Source organism: Lycium ferocissimum, chromosome 12 (assembly GCF_029784015.1).
Source record: "Lycium ferocissimum isolate CSIRO_LF1 chromosome 12, AGI_CSIRO_Lferr_CH_V1, whole genome shotgun sequence".
Classification (NCBI taxonomy): Eukaryota; Viridiplantae; Streptophyta; class Magnoliopsida; order Solanales; family Solanaceae; genus Lycium; species Lycium ferocissimum.
This window is the reverse complement of record NC_081353.1, coordinates 61332794-61352520: the sequence shown is the minus strand read 5'-3', so window position 1 is coordinate 61352520 and position 19727 is coordinate 61332794. Positions and strand designations below refer to the sequence as shown.

Below are 19727 nucleotides of genomic sequence, written 5' to 3'. Positions count from 1 at the left end.
CTTTTTTCATTAAATATTGATTCATGAATGTAAATTCATTTGAAGGAGAATTTTGAGTTTGATTATGCTGTTGGAATTAAATGGGTGATGCATACTTTACGCGATAGATGGAGGGCCTATAAATATACATTAAGAAATAAAACCTTCTACCTTAACAAAAATAAGGAAGAGATACTTGCTAATCCTCCGGAATACGTGGATTCTATTGAGTGGTCGCTTTTGTGCATCACTATCAAGAAGAGAAGATGAAGGTAATTGTTCTTTCATAAAAGTCTAGTTATCTCACTTAATTCATGTCCAATAAAATCAATATATATAATTAATTAAATTGATCTTTGAGAATCGAAACAAAGTGAACAAAATACAAGAAATCGAAGTAAACTTAAAGTCCCGCATGCCGGTGGTAGCAAAAGCAATGCAAGGAGAGGTCGTCAAATGGTAAGTTTCTTTACCTTGAATTTTGTTTTGAAAATCACTTTATTATACCAAATAAAATGTGTTGCATGCTACTTTGTTTTTTAATCTATACTTGATTAATGATAGGAGAAAAAACATGGAAGGCCTGTGTGCCGAAGTGAGGTTATTTTGTCAACTTTACTGAAAAAGAATGGCAATTATGTGAATGAAGAAGGGAAGATTATAGCTGTAAGTTCCAAACACTTATCCATTTTCAAATTTCAGTTTAATGTTGTTTTCTGGTGATAATTTTCTAAAAAATGGACTTTATTTGTTTCCCTTTATTATGTGTATCTGATGAGAACAATGAGTTTGTGAACCTTTTAATGCTCAACTATAAGTCCTTAATGGTGTAAAACCGCATCACCTCTCGGTTTCCCTCTCCTTGAACTCAATAGGCCGACTAAGTAAGTGAGTGTGGAGTGCGAACTTGAAAAATAGGAGGAGTAGGATTTTGGGTGCAACTACTATTTTGTCTCACCAGTTATGCATTTTGACATGCTAAATGTATAGGGAGTGTGTGTTTGTCCTATTTTTTGTTGTCCTTAAGGCATGAGCTGTGTTTTTAGGCTCTAGGATGTTAAAATATGTTAAGTACAGTCCCGTGTTTTAGCCACACCCTTGCCTCTATCGATAGGATTCAATACAAACTTTTCCATCTATCTGAACATGTTGAAGATTTACATTTGTTTGCTTCATTACGGCTATGTGTACACTAAGTTTAAGTTAAAAATGGAACTGGTTAATCATCTTATATTTTCAAGTGTTTCTATCTAAAATGCCCTTTCTCTATAGCCACATATTGACCCTATGATCTCCCATTCATTAGAGATTCCTCTATATTCTATTGTCTAATCATCACAAGCATTGTTGCATTTGTTGTTGGTCACCGAGTTGAATAGATCAGGGAAATTTTCCTCCAGTGCTCCATTATTAGCCATCTGCCAATAATGGTATAATCTTTTCTCCATCTCCTACTTTCCATCAGTTTGGAAGCAACTGTCTCAGCTACATTTTATTATTATTATTATCGACCTTCCTTTGCATAATATTGCTTGACGAATTATCCATAAAAATCACAAAAGTCTGCAGTTGTTAACAATAGCAAAATATTTCTTGTTTTTTTTTCCTCTCTTGAATTTTTGAACAACACTACGAGATACATATTTGCCGAATTTTGTTTGTACAAAATCCATCTTGGTCGAGTTTAGACCTTCTATTTGTTTGCTGTAAGTCATATGCTTTCTTCTTTTACTTTTCAACTCTAGTCTCTCCCTTGCATACCCATATTTAGGATGCTCCTATTCAAAAAATGAAAATTAATGAAAGAGAAAATACCCTTTGGATATCCTAAGAGCATAATATGTGCATCTCAGTTGGAGAATGGATACTAAAAAGCAGAAAGTATCGAATACTTTTCCCTATGTATATCTTGCCTCCATGCTTCCTTGTATTTAGTAGAATGTTACGTAGTTTTCTTTTATTTCAGCAAATAGTGATGTTGTTAAAATATTGTTATGCATATTGAATACTTATGTACTATTGGTTAGTGTTATCTTTTGTGACGATAACACCTTGGTCAATAGTCTTGTCTGTTTTACTAATTACCCCTTGCATGTTGCTTCTTCTTTAAGAAGTAGGAATTGATTTAATTAGTAAACAAGTACTTGAAGGCTACTACCCCACACTTCTATCCTGTTTCACCTTTGATGCCCAGCCTCGTACTCTAGCTGGACATGCATATGCTAGTTATTCATGGAAAACTGAGTAGAGCTGGAGCTAATTTCCGACGTCTTCAATTTGAGCTTGAAGATGTCACATTCAAGCCACATCCCCAATCTGCAAATATGATTATAAAGACATTAATATTAAATAAGGTCTTGTAGTAATCAACTATGATGTCGTTATCTTTTTTAGTGTGTCTTTTTTTTCGCTTGTACATGTCTTTAGGCCATTCTCCTAACATGTTGATCTATTTGTTAACCATTACCAAAATGATTATTTGTTTTGCTTTCTCCTAGTTTGTAGTTGGACTTCTAGTTTAGTGATAATGCTTTCTTTTCCCCTGGGATGTTAGCAGCGTTGGTATGAAATATCTCATTTCTTTTCTTTTACTTGTAGGATAAAATATCGGAGCATCTATCTCAAGATCAAGAACATGCTGCCACTTTAGGTGTTCCGTTGAAGATATTGGCTCATCCTAATGATGATATTGGAAAAGTATATGGAGCTGAACATTCTGGTCGTGTGCGTGGTTTAGGTGGTAATATTTGCCCCTCGACTGCTTTTGGAATGCCTAAACATTCAATTAGTCATGCGAATCTTGATGGTTCTAGTAATATGTCTCATCTACGTGTTGAAGACCTAGAGAAGCATGTAGGAACCTTGAAAGAGAAGCTCATTGGATATGAAGAGACCAAAGAAAACTCGAGGATACCAAGGAACAACTTGTGGAGACCAAGGAACGGCTTGCGCAAATTGAGAATCACTTGGCAACTCTTCATAGGTTTTTACAAGCTAAATTTGGTAGTGAGTTGCCTAGTTTCAACTTAGATTCTTCTTAGCCTTTTGTGCATAGTATATTTTTGAACCACTAAATATGTAGTGTACCTAACTTTTTGTATTTCCATTACACTAGTAATTATGGTGTATTTTTTGTCTATTCAACGCTTGAAACTTATGTTTTGAGATATATGATAAGTAGAACATTGAAACTTTGATCTTGTGTATTATGCCCAATGTATTAGTGAATGCTTATCATTATGTATTGATACTAGGAAAATGTAGGGAAATAATTCTATTTTAAAAAAAAAAAAACTGAGCACATTTGCCACGGGTTAACCGTGGCTAAAAAGTATAACTGAATTTGTAAACTAATTACGTTATCCCTTAAATTAGCCACGGTTCTCGTGTGGGTAATTAAAAATTCCAAATATATTTTCATTTTTCTCGTTGCAAAATTTAGCCATGGTTAGACCGTGGCTAAAGATAACATAAACCGTGGCCAAATAAAGGTTACCACGGACGCAAAAACCGTGGCTAATGCGCGAGCGACGCCCCTGATGGGCACGCTTGTAACCGTGGCTAACTTACCGTGGCGAGATATTGGTAGCCACGGTTTAGGTGCCCTTTAGCCACAATTTTTCGCGTGGCTAAATGCCGCGTTTTTTGTAGTGAGAGTTCGTCAAAATCAGAATTCCGAAACCATGACCAATTCGGATTTTTTTTTTCCGCCAAAATAGAATTTAAGAACATATACATTTGTTCAGTAGTTCTTATCACATATCATCATTAGCATACTAATATACATGAATCAAGGACAACGAACAAATTTTAAAATATGTTTACATAATCTTCATGTTGCTTTCTCAAAATTAGCATGTTTAGGTAATCGTTGAATATAAAATTCAAAACACACCACAAGATATCCATGCATCTTGAATAACAAATTTCAATATATGAGAACAATTCATGCAACATATGCATGTGATGCAAGATATTCACTCCATAAATTTAAAACCAGAGCTAACTCAAATGAAGAGTATGCTGCTAATTTAAGCCAAGTGAATATCATTATCATTATCTCTAGTTCCATTGACCAAACATGTAACTCAGATGGAGAGTTAATACAAGTTATCAATAACTAGTGATTATACTTAGTGACAACCCATAATAAATCCATCCGATGGGGAGGAAGACCTAGAGTCAACACATAGATTTATTATTTCACTAGTATTTAGTTATGAAAACCATAGAAAATAATTTCTATCACCACTAGATCATAGCCGAGTTATTTTTCCTTAAATATTAATTTTTCAGAAAACGAAAATTGCACAAAACACCAACTAAACAACCCCGAATCACCGAAAATCAACATGATTCACTGCAAAGCAATGAGTATTGCTTACTGGGTCGTTTTCGATGAACATACCGAATTTCAGATCAATTAGAGTCCGTAAAATCCAGGTCTCTAAATCTATGACCACATTCGGAAAATAACTTGTTCAGGAGATTCAAGAAAAAATAATCTAACCTATATCCTTATCACATATCAATTCATGTTAAATCAACATGTGTAATTATGTTCCAGACTTAACATAAATAAAATTGAAATAAAGATAACATTATCATACTGAAATCAAGTTTTAATCCGACAAACTATCTAAAACTCATCTGAACAACCTCGAAATGCTGAAAAAAAAACAACATCACTCATTGCAAAGCAGTGATTATTGCTCACTAGGTTGTTTCCGACGGGCCCACCAAATTTCAGGTCAATTGGAGATCATGAAGTTCATGACTGCCAAACTATGACCAAATTTGAAATGTAATTGTTTTAGGCATAGTTAAGAATTAAATAATTTGGTTCAAGCTTCTATTCTCCTTTTATATTTATTTCATGAGCAAAAGGTTTATATTGTGTCCCTTCTTATGGGTAAGACACACAACTTCTACTTACAACAAATTATCCTCTCAATTAATACACCTGAGAATCCAAGATATTATGCTTCTGCCTTTCAGGTGAAAAGCTCGATATCTCCTCTCATGAATTAATTAAGTGCTACTAGTAACAAAAGATAAATTTTCTATCAGTAGATAAAACACCACCACCAATACACACTTATTCAAGACAATTTATACACGATACCTTGAAAATATTCTAATGACTCAAATAAATAAACTACTTTCGTAGATCCTATTTATTATCATAATTCTCAATTCATGTATTGGTATAATTTCACATGTATAAAACTTTAAGAGTTTTCAATGATTTCAAATAAATAGACAACTTTGGATTAATAACTATTTATTAATCATAAATTATCAATTTTTACAGTTTTATACACCCATGTGTAACGAAAAATGCTCATATAATTAAAACTCTTTTCTGCCAAGAAAAAAACACGGAAAGTGGGAGAGTATGCATGATCAAACAGTGGATAGCATACGACCACTCAATTCTACATAGCACACCATCATTATTGATATTAATTGTTGGCCAAGCAATTAAACTAAGGCACCTGTGCTTCAAAAATCGAGCAACAATATAAACAAAACAAGGCACCCACTTTACAAATTACCGTTTGTTAATTTGTTGCAACCGCCATGTGCAGCTAATTTGAAAGACAAAGAAATTATCTTTTACTTTGCCACAAAAAAAAAAAAAGGTTTTAGGTTTTCACAAAAATATTAGGTTTTAACCTAATCCTAAAAACCTGCCGTCATAAAGTTTGTTAACAGATGAACAACTCAATTTGCAAGCACACTAGGTTAACGTCATATCTTATAATGATTGCCGCCGCAACCATGACTTAAACCCAACAAGCAAATTTTCCCAAGTAATCAACACAGTGAAACAACAATGATGAACCAATTTCGGTGAAGGAATAACGCCGGTTCATCCTCCAAAATTGACAGAACTATATATATAATCACAAATTTATATATCATCTAGGTTATCCATTTAGATGCAAGTAGGTTCTTTTCCAAAACCTGTTGGGTCTTTATTTTCCACCAATAAATAATATTTCATTTAATTCTTTATTATTCGGGCACAATAGGGACCACCGAATTTAATTAATTCTTTATTATTGCACAAGGCTTCCTATTATGGAATTAATTGAAATATCTGAATTAATCCTACCATAATAAATTACTGAATTATTCCACTAAAAAATCGAATCGCACTCCTCAGTTCAATTTCGAAATCTTTCATTAAATCTTATTTAACTCCCCATGTTAAGATTACAGATACCAATCAATTAAATTAAATTACTGACAATTTAATTCATTGACTAATTGAATCCTTTATATTTTCGCTTAACTTACATCATGTGACGGATATAAAATCCACCTGCAGGGTTTTCACATGAGACTTATAAGCATCCATAAAGGGGTATCATCAAACTCAAAGTCGAGACATGGATTCTATCAACTAATTATTATTTCACAAATGTAATTTGCCATTATCCAATTTACCAGGAATACATAGACCTGCAATTGAGTCGTACCTTTTAATAAATCAAAATAATGAACAAATCACATTGATCATAATAATTATATCAATATTAAGAGTATAATTACATTTAATGAACTAGAGAATTTGTTTTATATATTGTACATAAAAACACTTATCTCTACTTGTCCGTTCAATACATACAAAATGTACTAGCACAAGAAGACGAATTTAACTATACCGTTCCCATAATGAAGATACATTATATTAATCTTGGGCTACAATCATACCGATGGCTTTGTCCAATTTCCATCTTAGATTGTGAACATAAATTTTATACTTATAAGAATCGACGATTTAATCTTCCGTGTATAAGCTAATCTATACACTAAATCATCTACTATATAAGTAAATGACACACATACTAGTACATGATCTATTTAATTCTTTATTAAACAATGAATAAATAATTGTTCTATAATAAATACTATATCTAAACACATGGTTAATAGTATATATCCCAACATATTTAACCTACTATAGAGAATTATTTAACTTATTTTCAGGTTATTAGTCATGCATGGGTAGTATTTCCTGTAATTTAAATAAAGCGATAATATAAAAGACTTTTTCTCTGTTAATAGTTTATACTATTTGAACGCATTTTTTTTTAATTAATTATGTTTTATTCAATAACTCATACGTGTAAATAAAATGAAATGGAAGCACACGTTCACTTTTCAGTACTCTTGTGTATTATAGAAAAAAAGTGTTTATGATGTTGCATTATTATGCTATTGCAACTGGCTCAACGGGAAGATGGGAAATTTCTAACTGACGATAGATTAAAATGGGAAATTTAATGTGTGGATGAAATTATAGCAAGGAACAACTAAGTAATGTTCCATAAAGATGATTCCATGTTTGGTGAGTTTCCAAAGCTACTACCAGCTGTTTTTTGGTTTTACCAATACGCTTTTTAGCACCAACCACCGATTTTGGCTTTAATTTCCAACATTTATGCATACCAGAAATATACGGCACGACCATTTCCACTTTCTACCAATGAACTCAATATTCCTCTCTTTTCGGAAATATAATTTCATGGGTTAAAATCCAGGGAAAATTACAGCAAATACCATTTGACTATCTGGTTCATAAAATATGTACACATAGTATAGGCAACGTATAGTTTATACTAAATAGACTTATAATATACATATCTATACATATCTATACAACCGAAATGTATAGGCAGTGCATACTTCGGCCATGTTTGATAAACTACATGGCTGAAGGACACATTCCCGTAAGTTTCGTAAAATCTAATACTCCTATAAGTTTTAAAAGAGTACTAGCACACTAAGGAAAGAAATGTTATTAGTATGATGCATGTGGGAAAAAAGACTTACCTCCATTCAGTACATGCACCAATTTACCATGGTTAAATAATGAATTGAGGTACAAATATATATAATTAGTGGTAATAAGTGATAGATCATAAACATTAATTTAGTGCACGAATCGAGTACAAATAAGTATTCATGATTTAATTTCCATCCATCTCGTTTTCTTTTTGCCACACTCTTCCTATCCTACTCTCCTTAAGACAAATAAGAAAAATGACAAAAAAAAAAAAAAAGTAAAAAGCAAAAAGGTCCTTAAAAGAAGAAGCTAGCCTTGTATCCACAATCGCATAATGCTTTAGAGTTAGTTCGATCAGGTAATTAAAATTCAATTTGACTAATATGTTGAGGGATTTATGCTTGCCCAACCAAATTGGTATTTTTTCAGGATTGAAATATTAACATTTAACCAGTAAATGAAAAAGCAACAGAAGGGATGATAAGAAGTCCGCTTTTGCTGGTACAAATAGACTATTCTTTTATTTCAAAAATAATGAAATCATTCGAAACATCTGAGTTGAAATACCTAATTTTCTGTATAAGTTGAGATCCTAATTTCTATTTTCTTAAACACAAATTTAAAATATTTATAAACTATATAAAATGTTGTAAATCAAGAATTTTCACGCTAACATTATTTTAAAAGAACAAATAATCTGATTTTAACAACGATAGTATTTTCAGGAGGAGAAAGTAAAAAACTTTGACAAGGGACTTAGCCAGGTATACTGGAGTTGCAAGTACTGTCCAGGGCTCATTGCGTTTTCTAGGATCAGGATTTATGTGGCTTTCAAAAATTAGTTCGATGTAAACATGAGTCCGGAGTTTTTTTTTTCTTCCCTAAAGGATAAGATTAAAAGATAAAAATTATATATATTGATAGTATAAAATTATTCTACACTAGGGGCGTCTCAACAATATTGGAGGCCTAAGGCGAAACTGTAATGCGAGGCCTTAAGTTAACTAAAGCCTATATATATATTTACACACACACTAGTTAATCAAAGCGCGGGTAAAATAATTTTTATCGTTTATGAGGCAAAGTTCTAATCCGCCCTTACACTGAGAAAAAAATTAGGTAACACATTCTTTGCTTCCTTTCCGAGTTAATGTTGTTGATAAACAGAATTTATTATACTAATAACAGTAATTAGAAGTAAATATTGATCATAAAAATTTTAGAAGTAAATATTGATCATAAAATTTTTGGTATTGTAATTTTCATGTTGTTCATAAGTATTATTCCTACTAATTATTACAAGTACTACTTTTAGTAATAGTATGTGGAGGTTTTTTGAGATTTCTAAAATAAAGTTTGAAAAAATAAAAAGCGCAAAAAAAAAAGAAAAAAGGAAAAAGAAAAAAGGAAACAAACTTAAAACTTAATTAAATCAATTAAACATGCTATTCTCACGTTTACCCGTTGTTTGAAATGGGAATTCCTTTGCTGTCTTAGAAATGTCAATAGCTATCACTTTTCTGATCTCTACTTTGCAATATAAGCTAAGCAAAATTTTAACTCAAAAAATTAAGTTTAAAGTCACATGATAAGTCTGGTTAAAGTAACATGTCGAAATATATTTGGCTAGAAAATGCCATTCAAAGCTTGAACCAACCAACTTACTTTAACATAGAGCATAAATTTCACAATTCGCACAAAATCAAATAATAAAGAAAAAGTTTATGTGGAAATTGCAATAAACGATGCACTTAGTGCTGAGATCAAGCATCATACTGGTCCACCCTATCTAATGATTAATTTTAAACTATATAACATATCACTGAGCCTAGAATGAAAATAAAATCTTTAATTCTCAATCCTACGAATACAAAATCACAAAACAAAGAGTGAATCACTTATACTGCATCAATTTCAATTTCATTAGCTGATTCAGATTTACAAAAGAATTGTTATAACACTATCAATTTCAGAATAACGCTCAATATATTGGAAAGACATCAATATATTTACGAAGAAATTAGTAAACTAAAATTAAAGACATCAATACATTAATGAAAAATAAGTAAGCTGATAGTAAAAATAATTAAGAAGTTAGAATTTAGAGAGTATATAATTACCCTAGGAGAAATGCATCAAATATTGAGGTAGCTATTACCGAATCTGCCAAACTCTTCGATGTAGATGACATTGCACAAAATAATATTTTGTAGCAAATGTTGAATAAAAATAATTATGGTACTCAAAAGGGTAAAGTGTTCAACCAAAAAGTTGACATACCTTTGCCCGTAAAGAAATGAGTCCATTTGAATATGCTGAGAAGATAGCACAAACAAATAAGTACAATCAAAATAAAATATTCAATAATACATGAATCTCACAAGACACAAATTGTGACTATACAAAGTAAAAACGAAATACAATGAATATGCAAAGTAAAAATAAAATAAAAAAATCATTTAGCTTATATGTCTTCCGGTACAAAATACATAATATATCAATTTAACCTAAAATAATTGAAAACAAATCAAACAACAGATAAACTACATATACTTTACCATACATAAGTATACAGAGAGATCCTTTGGTTTTATGTCTTCCTGTACAAAATACATAATATATCAATTTAAATACAATAATTGAAAACAAATCAAACAACCGATTAAAGCAACTACATATACTTTATCATCCATAAGTATACAGAGAGGGAAAGAGAGAGCAAACAAAAAAATTGTGAAAATTAGAAGGCATAAGCTGAAACTACAAAACTGAAGCATGGCAGGACATAAGAATGAAAAATTTCAGCTGAACCAACAAATATGGAAGAAGACTAAAACGCATAAACATTAAGATGAATTAATTGTTAAGTTTAATGGGAGACTAACTAATTGTTGACCCATGATCGGAAGAGATGAGAGCAAAGCCGATGAAGAAGATGAAAAAGCATAATCATGACTACGTATTAATTGTTCAGTTTAACTAGAGATAAGACTTTCAATCTTTTTTTGTAGAAGCTAAACTAATAGGATAGAGGAGAAAAAATTGCAAAAAAGGAGAAATAGATAAATAAGAATGGAGGCCATATAGAGGTGCCACATTATCTTGTCTATGCCTAGTTTTATATAATGAGACAAGACTTTCAGGCTTTTTTATATAAGCTAAACTAATAGGATATAGGAGAAAAAATTGCAAAAAGGGAGAAAATAGATAAATAGGAATGGAGGCCATTGAGAGGTGCCACATCACCTTCTCTATGTCTAGCTTTATATTATATATAGATATATATATATAGACACACACACATACTCATTAAATGATTTTTCATCGTTATACAAAGTGTGATTAAATGTAGGATTTGACAATTAAACATGAAAAAATAAATTTTATGCATCTTTTTTGCCTATAACAACAAAATATTATTAAAACCTCACTGTTGTTATAGGTGTATAACAACTATTTGCTATAGCAGCCAAAAAGTTCGGATCCAACGATACTCTTATAGAGAGGTTTAACTGTATAGTGAAAAATGAACCCAACAAGTAGTAGTACTTTTTTAAAAAAAATATTCAAAAATAAAAAATAATTAATACATATCAAATATATACATAGGAAAAAGTGGGGTCCCCAAATTACGGGGCCTAAGTCAATGGACTTATTGGCCTAATGCTTAAGATGCCCCTATTCTATACTGTATATATAGTGGTGGGGATAGGGTTGGGGCGAAAATGAGGTGCGTTTGAGGGTGGGAGGTAGTGGTCGAGACAGGATTTCCATCGAGGGGGTTAAAAAAAAAATGTAAGCACGCTAAATAGTGCCAGTAAATGAGCGGGTCAAAGCAAATATGAGCGGATCGAATCAAATATGAGTGGGTCAGATCAGATATGAACCAAAATCTTCTTAAATAATGATACTCTACTAATTCTTGAGATGCTCTGTGATTAACCCATTTCTTTAAAAAGTCATCTGTTGTTTTAGGGCTCGTTTGGCCATAAATACCAAAAACTTTTTCACTTTTTTTGGAATTTTTGAAGTTGAAGTTGGAGTTGTGTTTGGCAATAGTTTTTGAAATTGTAGTTTTTAGTGAAATATAGTGTAAAAAAATGAAAAAAGTTGAAAATTTTTGAAAAACAAGTTTTTCTTGTTTTTAGTATTCCGGAATACAACTCCAGAAAAAAGTGAATAATTTTTATGGCCAAACACTAAAAGTAAAAAAAGTGAAAAAAATTTCCAGAAAAAAGTAAATAATTTTTATGGCCAACCGCCCACTTAGAGTTTTGCAAATTTTGAGTTATGAGACAGTCAGAGCTACTTCAAAGCTCTGCAAATTGGGGCCTATGGTGAAGCAGGGAAGCAAAAAGCCTCTGTTTTTGCAAAAAATTGATTTAAATAATTAGAGACTTAGCCCAAATCTCAATCTGTAACATTTTCTGAAAAGAAACGAAACAAAAAGAGAAGAACGATTTGAAGGGGGTTTCAATTTCTCTCAAGGGGTTCATTCATTAATATATATATATATATATAAAATAAAAAATTAATCCTATTTATACAGTGTAATTTTTTGGCGAAGGGGGTTCGGGTGAACACTCTCAACCTAGATCTGCGCCTCGTGGGAGGAGACCATTAATATGAAATGTTTGTTTTCACTAATTCCATTAAGGAAGTCATTTTTTCTCATTTTAAAGATATTTGTTTTCTATAGATAATAATTTTCAAAATTTTTGACAACGAAACATGAGAAATTTGAAAAGTATTTTCCGTAAAATTGTTTTCCTCAATATCGAACAAACCCATACTCTTATTGGTTACGGGTTTAGTTAAACATATGGCAAATTATACGCATCCATCTCCAAAAGAAAACAAAATAAAAAGATTCACTATTCAGAGCAAAATCTAGCAACGGTGGCTCGTTCTCCAATTGACACTTCTTCTTCAACTTCAAATTCTGTAATGATCTCGACTCAAATTACTCGATTAATCACGAAAATGAAGAACAACAATGTTTTTTGGGACAATTTCTCTTATATATAAAACTGGAAAAATGAAACTTAAACAATAGATCTAAAAATGCTGAATTAAACTAAACTAATGGATAGAGTTAATCCGCCATAGCCGAGGTGATCTTCAGAATTTGAGAAGAAGAGGATTAGAAGAAGAAAGAGAGAAATTGAGAAGAAGGAGAAGAATCTTGGAGAAGAAGAATATCAGTGCAAATTCGATGCCTTCTCTTTTTTGTTAGTCCGTTACATATACTGTGTAATCAAATTTCAAAATTTGGCAAAGCTGACTAATCCTAGTCCTTGAAGCTCAATAACTCGTGATCAATCTCGACCCTCCACGCGGCAATTATTATAACTAAATCTTGAATAAAATCCAGGCATGACAAATTCACTCAACAACTGCTTCAATCACCACTTTTATTGTTATTAATATCATCTAAAAACTACTATTTGGTGCTTATAAGGAAAACTCTCTATTGATTTGGGTGGAAGAAACTTGAAGGACTATTAAACAATATTGAACACCATTGAAGTTTGTTCAAAATTTTGGTTTGTATAATTATGATTTATTTTGATTGGATGATTATGAATTTTGTTGGAAACATCTTAAGGAATTTTTTATCAACCTTGAAGGTGTTTGAAGATGATTTCAGGCGGATTTGAGCTGATTTTCATATAAATAACTCGAGGTTGACGACGATCTTATCGTTCTTTTCTGATTGATACCGTATTATGTATTGTTATGGTGAAATGACTGATCGTGATGGTAGTTTTTGCTAGCGGTGTGAACATGAGGCGAAAAGAGTTGTTGTGGCAGTGTATATCTATGTGTATACCATGTATATCCGTATATCTCTTTGTATATATCCATATCTCACCTGCATATCTTTGTATGTCCTGTATATCAGTGTGTATTTATGAAAAATTATGTGTGATATATATTGATATACACGAAATACAAACTTGATGTTTCAGTCCAAATCACCTCTAATCTTCCTTGAAGTTTGTGTGTAGCCTTGTCTAGGTGTTCCAACCAATTTCAATCACACCCCCCTAAAAAATAGGGAAAAGTATATTTAAATGGAAAAATAGAATCAATTTTTAACAGAAAATGTGTCGGAAAAGGACTTTTCATCAACTTTTGCCTTTTTTTTCTTTCGCCTATAGATGACTACCTTCAAAATTTTACGGGTTATTAAGTGAATTCAGGGTGAGAATATTCAAATTTTGGAAGATTTGACTCATGTGCTGACCATTTATTTTGGTCTTCAATTTCTAAGTTTAGTCCTTGGCTAATTCAGTGTTAGTAATTGTTAGTAAGTGTGATTAAATGTAGGATTTGACAATTAAACATGAAAAAATAAATTTTATGCATCTTTTTTGCCTATAACAACAAAATATTATTAAAACCTCATAGTTGTTATAGGTGTATAACAACTATTTGCTATAGCAGCCAAAAAGTTCGGACCCAACGATACTCTTATAGAGAGGTTTAACTGTATAGTGAAAAATGAACCCAACAAGTAGTAGTACCTTTTTAAAAAAAAAATCAAAATTGAAAATAATTAATACATAATAAATATATACACAGGACAAAGTGGGCCCCCCAAATTATGGGGCCAAGGCAATGGCCTTATTGGCCTAATGCTCAAGATGCCCCTATTCTATACTATATATATAGTGGTGGGGATAGGGTTGGGGCGAAAATGAGGTGCGTTTGAGGGTGGGAGGCAGTGGTCGAGACAGGATTTCCATCGAGGGGGTTAAAAAAAAAAATGTAAGCACGCTAAATAGTGCCGATGAAATGAGCGGGTCAAAGCAAATATGAGCGGATCGAATCAAATATGAGTGGGTCGGATCAGATATGAACCAAAATCTTCTTAAATAATGATACTCTACTAATTCTTGAGATGCTCTGTGATTAACCCATTTCTTTAAAAAGTCATCTGTTGTTTCAGGGTCCGTTTGGCCATAAATACCAAAAAAAAATTCACTTTTTTTGGAATTTTTGAAGTTGGAGTTGGAGTTGGAGTTGTGTTTGGCCATAATTTTTGAAATTGTAGTTTTTGGTGAAATGTAGTGTAAAAAAATGAAAAAAGTTGAAATTTTTTGAAAAATAAGTTTTTAGTATTCCGGAATACAACTCCGAAAAAAAGTGAATAATTTTTATGGCCAAACGCTAAAAGTAAAAAAAGTGAAAAAAAATTTCAGAAAAAAGTGAATAATTTTTATGGCCAAACGCCCACTTAGAGTTTTGCAAATTTTGAGTTATGAGACAGTGAGAGCTATTTCAAAGCTCTGCAAATTGGGGCCTATGGTGAAGCAGGCTCTGTTTTTGCAAAAATTTGATTTAAATAATTAGAGACTTAGCCCAAATCTCAATCTGTAACATTTTCTGAAAAGAAACGAAACAAAAAGAGAGGAACGATTTGAAGGGGGTTTCAATTGCTCTCAAGGGGTTCATTCATTAATATATATATATATATATATATATATATATATATATATATATATATATATATATATATATATATATAAAATAAAAATTAATCCTATTTATACAGTGTAATTTTTTGGCGAAGGGGGTTCGGGTGAACACTTTCAACCTAGATCTGCGCCTCGTGGGAGGAGACCATTAATATAAAATGTCACTTATGAGACTTGTTTTCACTAATTCCATTAAGGAAGTCATTTTTCTCATTTTTAAGATATTTGTTTTCTATAGATAATAATTTTCAAAATTTTTGACAACGAAACATGAGAAATTTGAAAAGTATTTTCCAGAAATTGTTTTCCTCAATATCGAACAAACCCATACTCTTATTGGTTACGGGTTTAGTTAAACATATGGCAAATTATACGCATCCATCTCCAAAAGAAAACAAAATAAAAAGATTCACTATTCAGAGCAAAATCTAGCAACGGTGGCTCGTTCTCCAATTGACACTTCTTCTTCAATCTCAAATTCTGTAATGATCTCGACTCAAATTACTCGATTAATCACGAAAATGAAGAACAACAATGTTTTTTGGGACAATTTTCTCTTATATATAAAACTAGAAAAATGAAACTTAAACAATAGATCTGAAAATGCTGAATTAAACTAAACTAATGGATAGAGTTAATCCGCCATAGCCGAGGTGATCTTTAATTTGAGAAGAAGAGGATTAGAAGAAGAAAGAGAGAAATTGAGAAGAAGGAGAAGAATCTTGGAGAAGAAGAATATCAGTGCAAATTCGATGCCTTCTCTTCTTTGTTAGTCCGTTACAAATACTGTGTAATCAAATTGGCTGAGCTGGCAAAGCTGACTAATCCTAGTCCTTGAAGCTCAATAACTCGTGATCAATCTCGACTCTCCACGCGGCAATTATTATAACTAAATCCTGAATAAAATTCAGGTCATGACAAATTCACTCAACAACTGCTTCAATCACCACTTTTATTGTTATTAAGATCATCTAAAAACTACTATTTGGTGCTTCTAAGGAAAACTCTCTATTGATTTGGGTGGAAGAAACTTGAAGGACTATTAAACAATATTGAACACCATTGAAGTTTGTTCAAAATTTTGGTTTATATAATTATGATTTATTTTGATTGGATGATTATGAATTTTGTTGGAAACATCTTAAGGAATTTTTGATCGACCTTGAAGGTGTCTGAAGATGATTTCAGGCGGATTTGAGCTGATTTTCATATAAATAACTCGAGGTTGATGACGACCTTATCGTTCTTTTCTGATTGATACCGTATTATGTATTGTTATGGTGAAATGACTGATCGCGATGGTAGTTTTTGCTAGCGGTGTGAACATGAGGCGAAAAGAGTTGTTGTGGCAGTGTATATCTATGTGTATACCATGTATATTCGTATATCTCTTTGTATATATCCATATCTCACCTGCATATCTTTGTATGTCCTGTATATCAGTGTGTATTTATGAAAAATTATGTGTGATATATATTGATATACACGGAATACAAACTTGGCGTTTCAGTCCAAATCACCTCTAATCTTCCTTGAAGTTTGTGTGTAGCCTTGTCTAGGTGTTCCAACCAATTTCAATCACACCCCCTAAAAAATAGGGAAAAGTATATTTAAATGGAAAAATAGAATCAATTTTTAACAAAAAATGTGTCGGAAAAGGACTTTTCATCAACCTGCCTTTTTTTCTTTCGCCTATAGATGACTACCTTCAAAATTTTACGGGTTATTAAGTGAATTCAGGGTGAGAATATTCAAATTTTGGAAGATTTGACTCATGTGCTGACCATTTATTTTGGTCTTCAATTTCTAAGTTTAGTACTTGGCTAATTCAGTGTTAGTAATTGTTATGACTGGTAATATAAATGTCAGTATCTAAAAAAAAAAAAAAAAAAAAATTGAGCCCTGTACACAACTTAAAAGCAAAGCTAAATACTGGCTAATGGCCACTGGGAAGTCCATTTCCTGACTAGTGCTTCACTGGATTGCTTGGTCATCCAAGGACAGAGAGAGAAACCCAAGACATATTAGCTCTCTAACTGAAGAAGCCCAACTAAGGATTCCTAACCCAACCCCTTTGAGAGTTGAGACAAAAGGTAATTTTTATGGAAAATTTACGGCCCATAACTATCTCTAAGACTTATTTATTAGTAATAGCTACCTTTTTTTAAAAATTATTTTTGGTAGCTTAATTATTTATCAAATTACCATCTATAACTTGTTTTTGTAACTGCAGTGTATTTCCCTAAAAATAAGGTACCTCTCTCCCACTTACCCACAATTTTTTTTTTTCCAAATATTTTTCTCTCACATCTTCAATTCACAACCGTATTTTACTCCCATTATTCTTCACCATAATTAGCACGATTTCTTCTTCTTCCTTATTAGTTACTCAATCTCTACAGGTAACTAATTTTCGTTATGTTATTTGTTGTATTTCTCTTCAATTGTTCATAAATTTCATCGTCTTTACCTTCACTTTTCATTCATTTTTAAAAAAAAATATTTTCAGCTATTGTTAGAGTATCTTCAACAAGTTCTAACTCTCCATTTTAATGGCGGATATTGATACTCCAAGCAAAAATACACCAGTGGCAACAAGAAAAGCAGTGGAGGATCTCCAGCCAATGGCCGAAGCTCAGCCATAACAATTCGTTTGCTAAATATCCATGGATAGGCCGAAATACGAGGAAAATCCTTCTTATATTTGCTAATCATGTGGTGTTGTTTATCTTATGAGTGATGAAGAATAGTATTGATTATAGCAATATGATCTTGTAGCATCATCTAGGAGCAAGAGAATAGGTTGTTGTTGTAGAAACACCATTGATGAGAGTTGTGGAGCTTCATGCCCACCAAGTGTTTGATAAAATGTTTCAGTATATTTCAGTATATTTCAGTGTATTTCAGTGTATCAACAAACAATATATCTAATTTTTCAGTATATTTCAGTGTATTTTTTCGCTGTATTTAAATGTATTTATCTTTTTTTTTTTTTTTTTTTTTTTTTTTGGTGTAGAGCCTATTTTTACTCCACTTTATTTTCACGATTTTTGTATTTCGCTGTATTTCAATGTATTTCTACATTTTGTATTTCTAATTTATGAAGTAGTTTCTGATATATTTCAGTGTATTATTTCGCTGTATTTAAATGTATTTATCTTTTTTTTTTTGGTGTAGAGTCTATTTTTACTCCACTTTGTTTTCACGATTTTTGTATTTCAATGTATTTCTAATTTATGAAATAGTTTCTGATATATTTCATTGTATTCCATTGTATATACACATACTACAACTTTATATTTATTAAACAATCAACCATATTTCACTGTATTCCAGCGTATATTTTTTTATATTTTGAAGTTTTCAGATCTTTAGTGGTTTTTTAATTCAAAAAGTTTTGATTGTGATAAAAGTTGAGAGAGATTCATGAGTTGTTATGGAATGCGTGAAATATGGTTGATTTAATTTAACTTACCATTTAAAAAGAAAAAGAAGAATATGTTCCAAAAATATAGCCTATTTTTACTCAACCCAATTTTGTATTTCCGTGTATTTCACTGTATTTCAAAAAATCTGTTTCATAATAGCTCCTGATTTCACTGGAGCGTGTTTACTGTTCACTATATTTCTCTATATTTCAAAAAAACAGAAATACACGCGTTTTAAAGAAAAGTAGCTACGCTTGGTAATTTTGCATTTTATAGTTATATCTAGTTAGAAGCCAATAAAAGGTAGCTATTTATGTAAGTTTCACAATTTTTATTTCGGAAAACTAACATAAATGTACCTTCGGCCATCTAGTTTACTGGGCGGAAGCATATACTTCCTATACACTTCGAATGTATAGGTAGTGCATATGTATGTATATTATTTGTATAAGTATGTATAATATATTTATAGGTATGTATATTATATGTATAGATATGCATAGCGTATATACATTAGTATAAACTATACGCTACCTATACACTGTGTACATAATATGTAAACAAGATGACCCGATGGTATTTAGCAGTAATTTTCCCTTTTCTTTTTGGGGGAAAACATTAAGGATCGTTTGGTTGCTGGTTAGAAGGTGATTTGCTCATGTATTAAATCTTGCATAACTTGTACCATGTTTAATAGCATCTTTTTGCAATGTAATTCAATACACCAAAAATGGTGTTTGGTTAGCAACTTAAAATCCCACATAACTGATACATGAATAAGTTATGAACAAATTTATGTATTATTTTATGCAGGATAGAAGAAACTAATACATGAATAACTAAACCCTGCATAACTAATCCCCATATTAACAATATCCGGATAACTCTAACCAGCAACCAAACGACCCCTTTAAGTTGGTGTCTAGTTTTGAAAATTGTTAAAAAAGAAGGTCGAAAAAACTTTTAAAATTCCAATTATTTTATTAACCAAACAAATTAGTTCTTTTAGTTGTTTGCAAAAACTGAAAATTGAAAAAA

The 19727-nt window shown here is 31.5% G+C and overlaps 1 protein-coding gene across 1 annotated transcript; it reads left to right on the top strand.

Moving 5' to 3' along the window:
- The first annotated feature begins 321 nt into the window (after positions 1–321).
- LOC132040763 (uncharacterized) lies at positions 322–3088 on the top strand. Its single transcript, XM_059431434.1, has 3 exons — positions 322–438; positions 544–645; positions 2578–3088. The coding sequence occupies exons 1-3, from the start codon at positions 436–438 to the stop codon at positions 3007–3009; spliced, it is 537 nt and encodes a 178-aa protein (XP_059287417.1). The 5' UTR covers positions 322–435; the 3' UTR covers positions 3010–3088.
- Positions 3089–19727: the final 16639 nt, after the last annotated feature.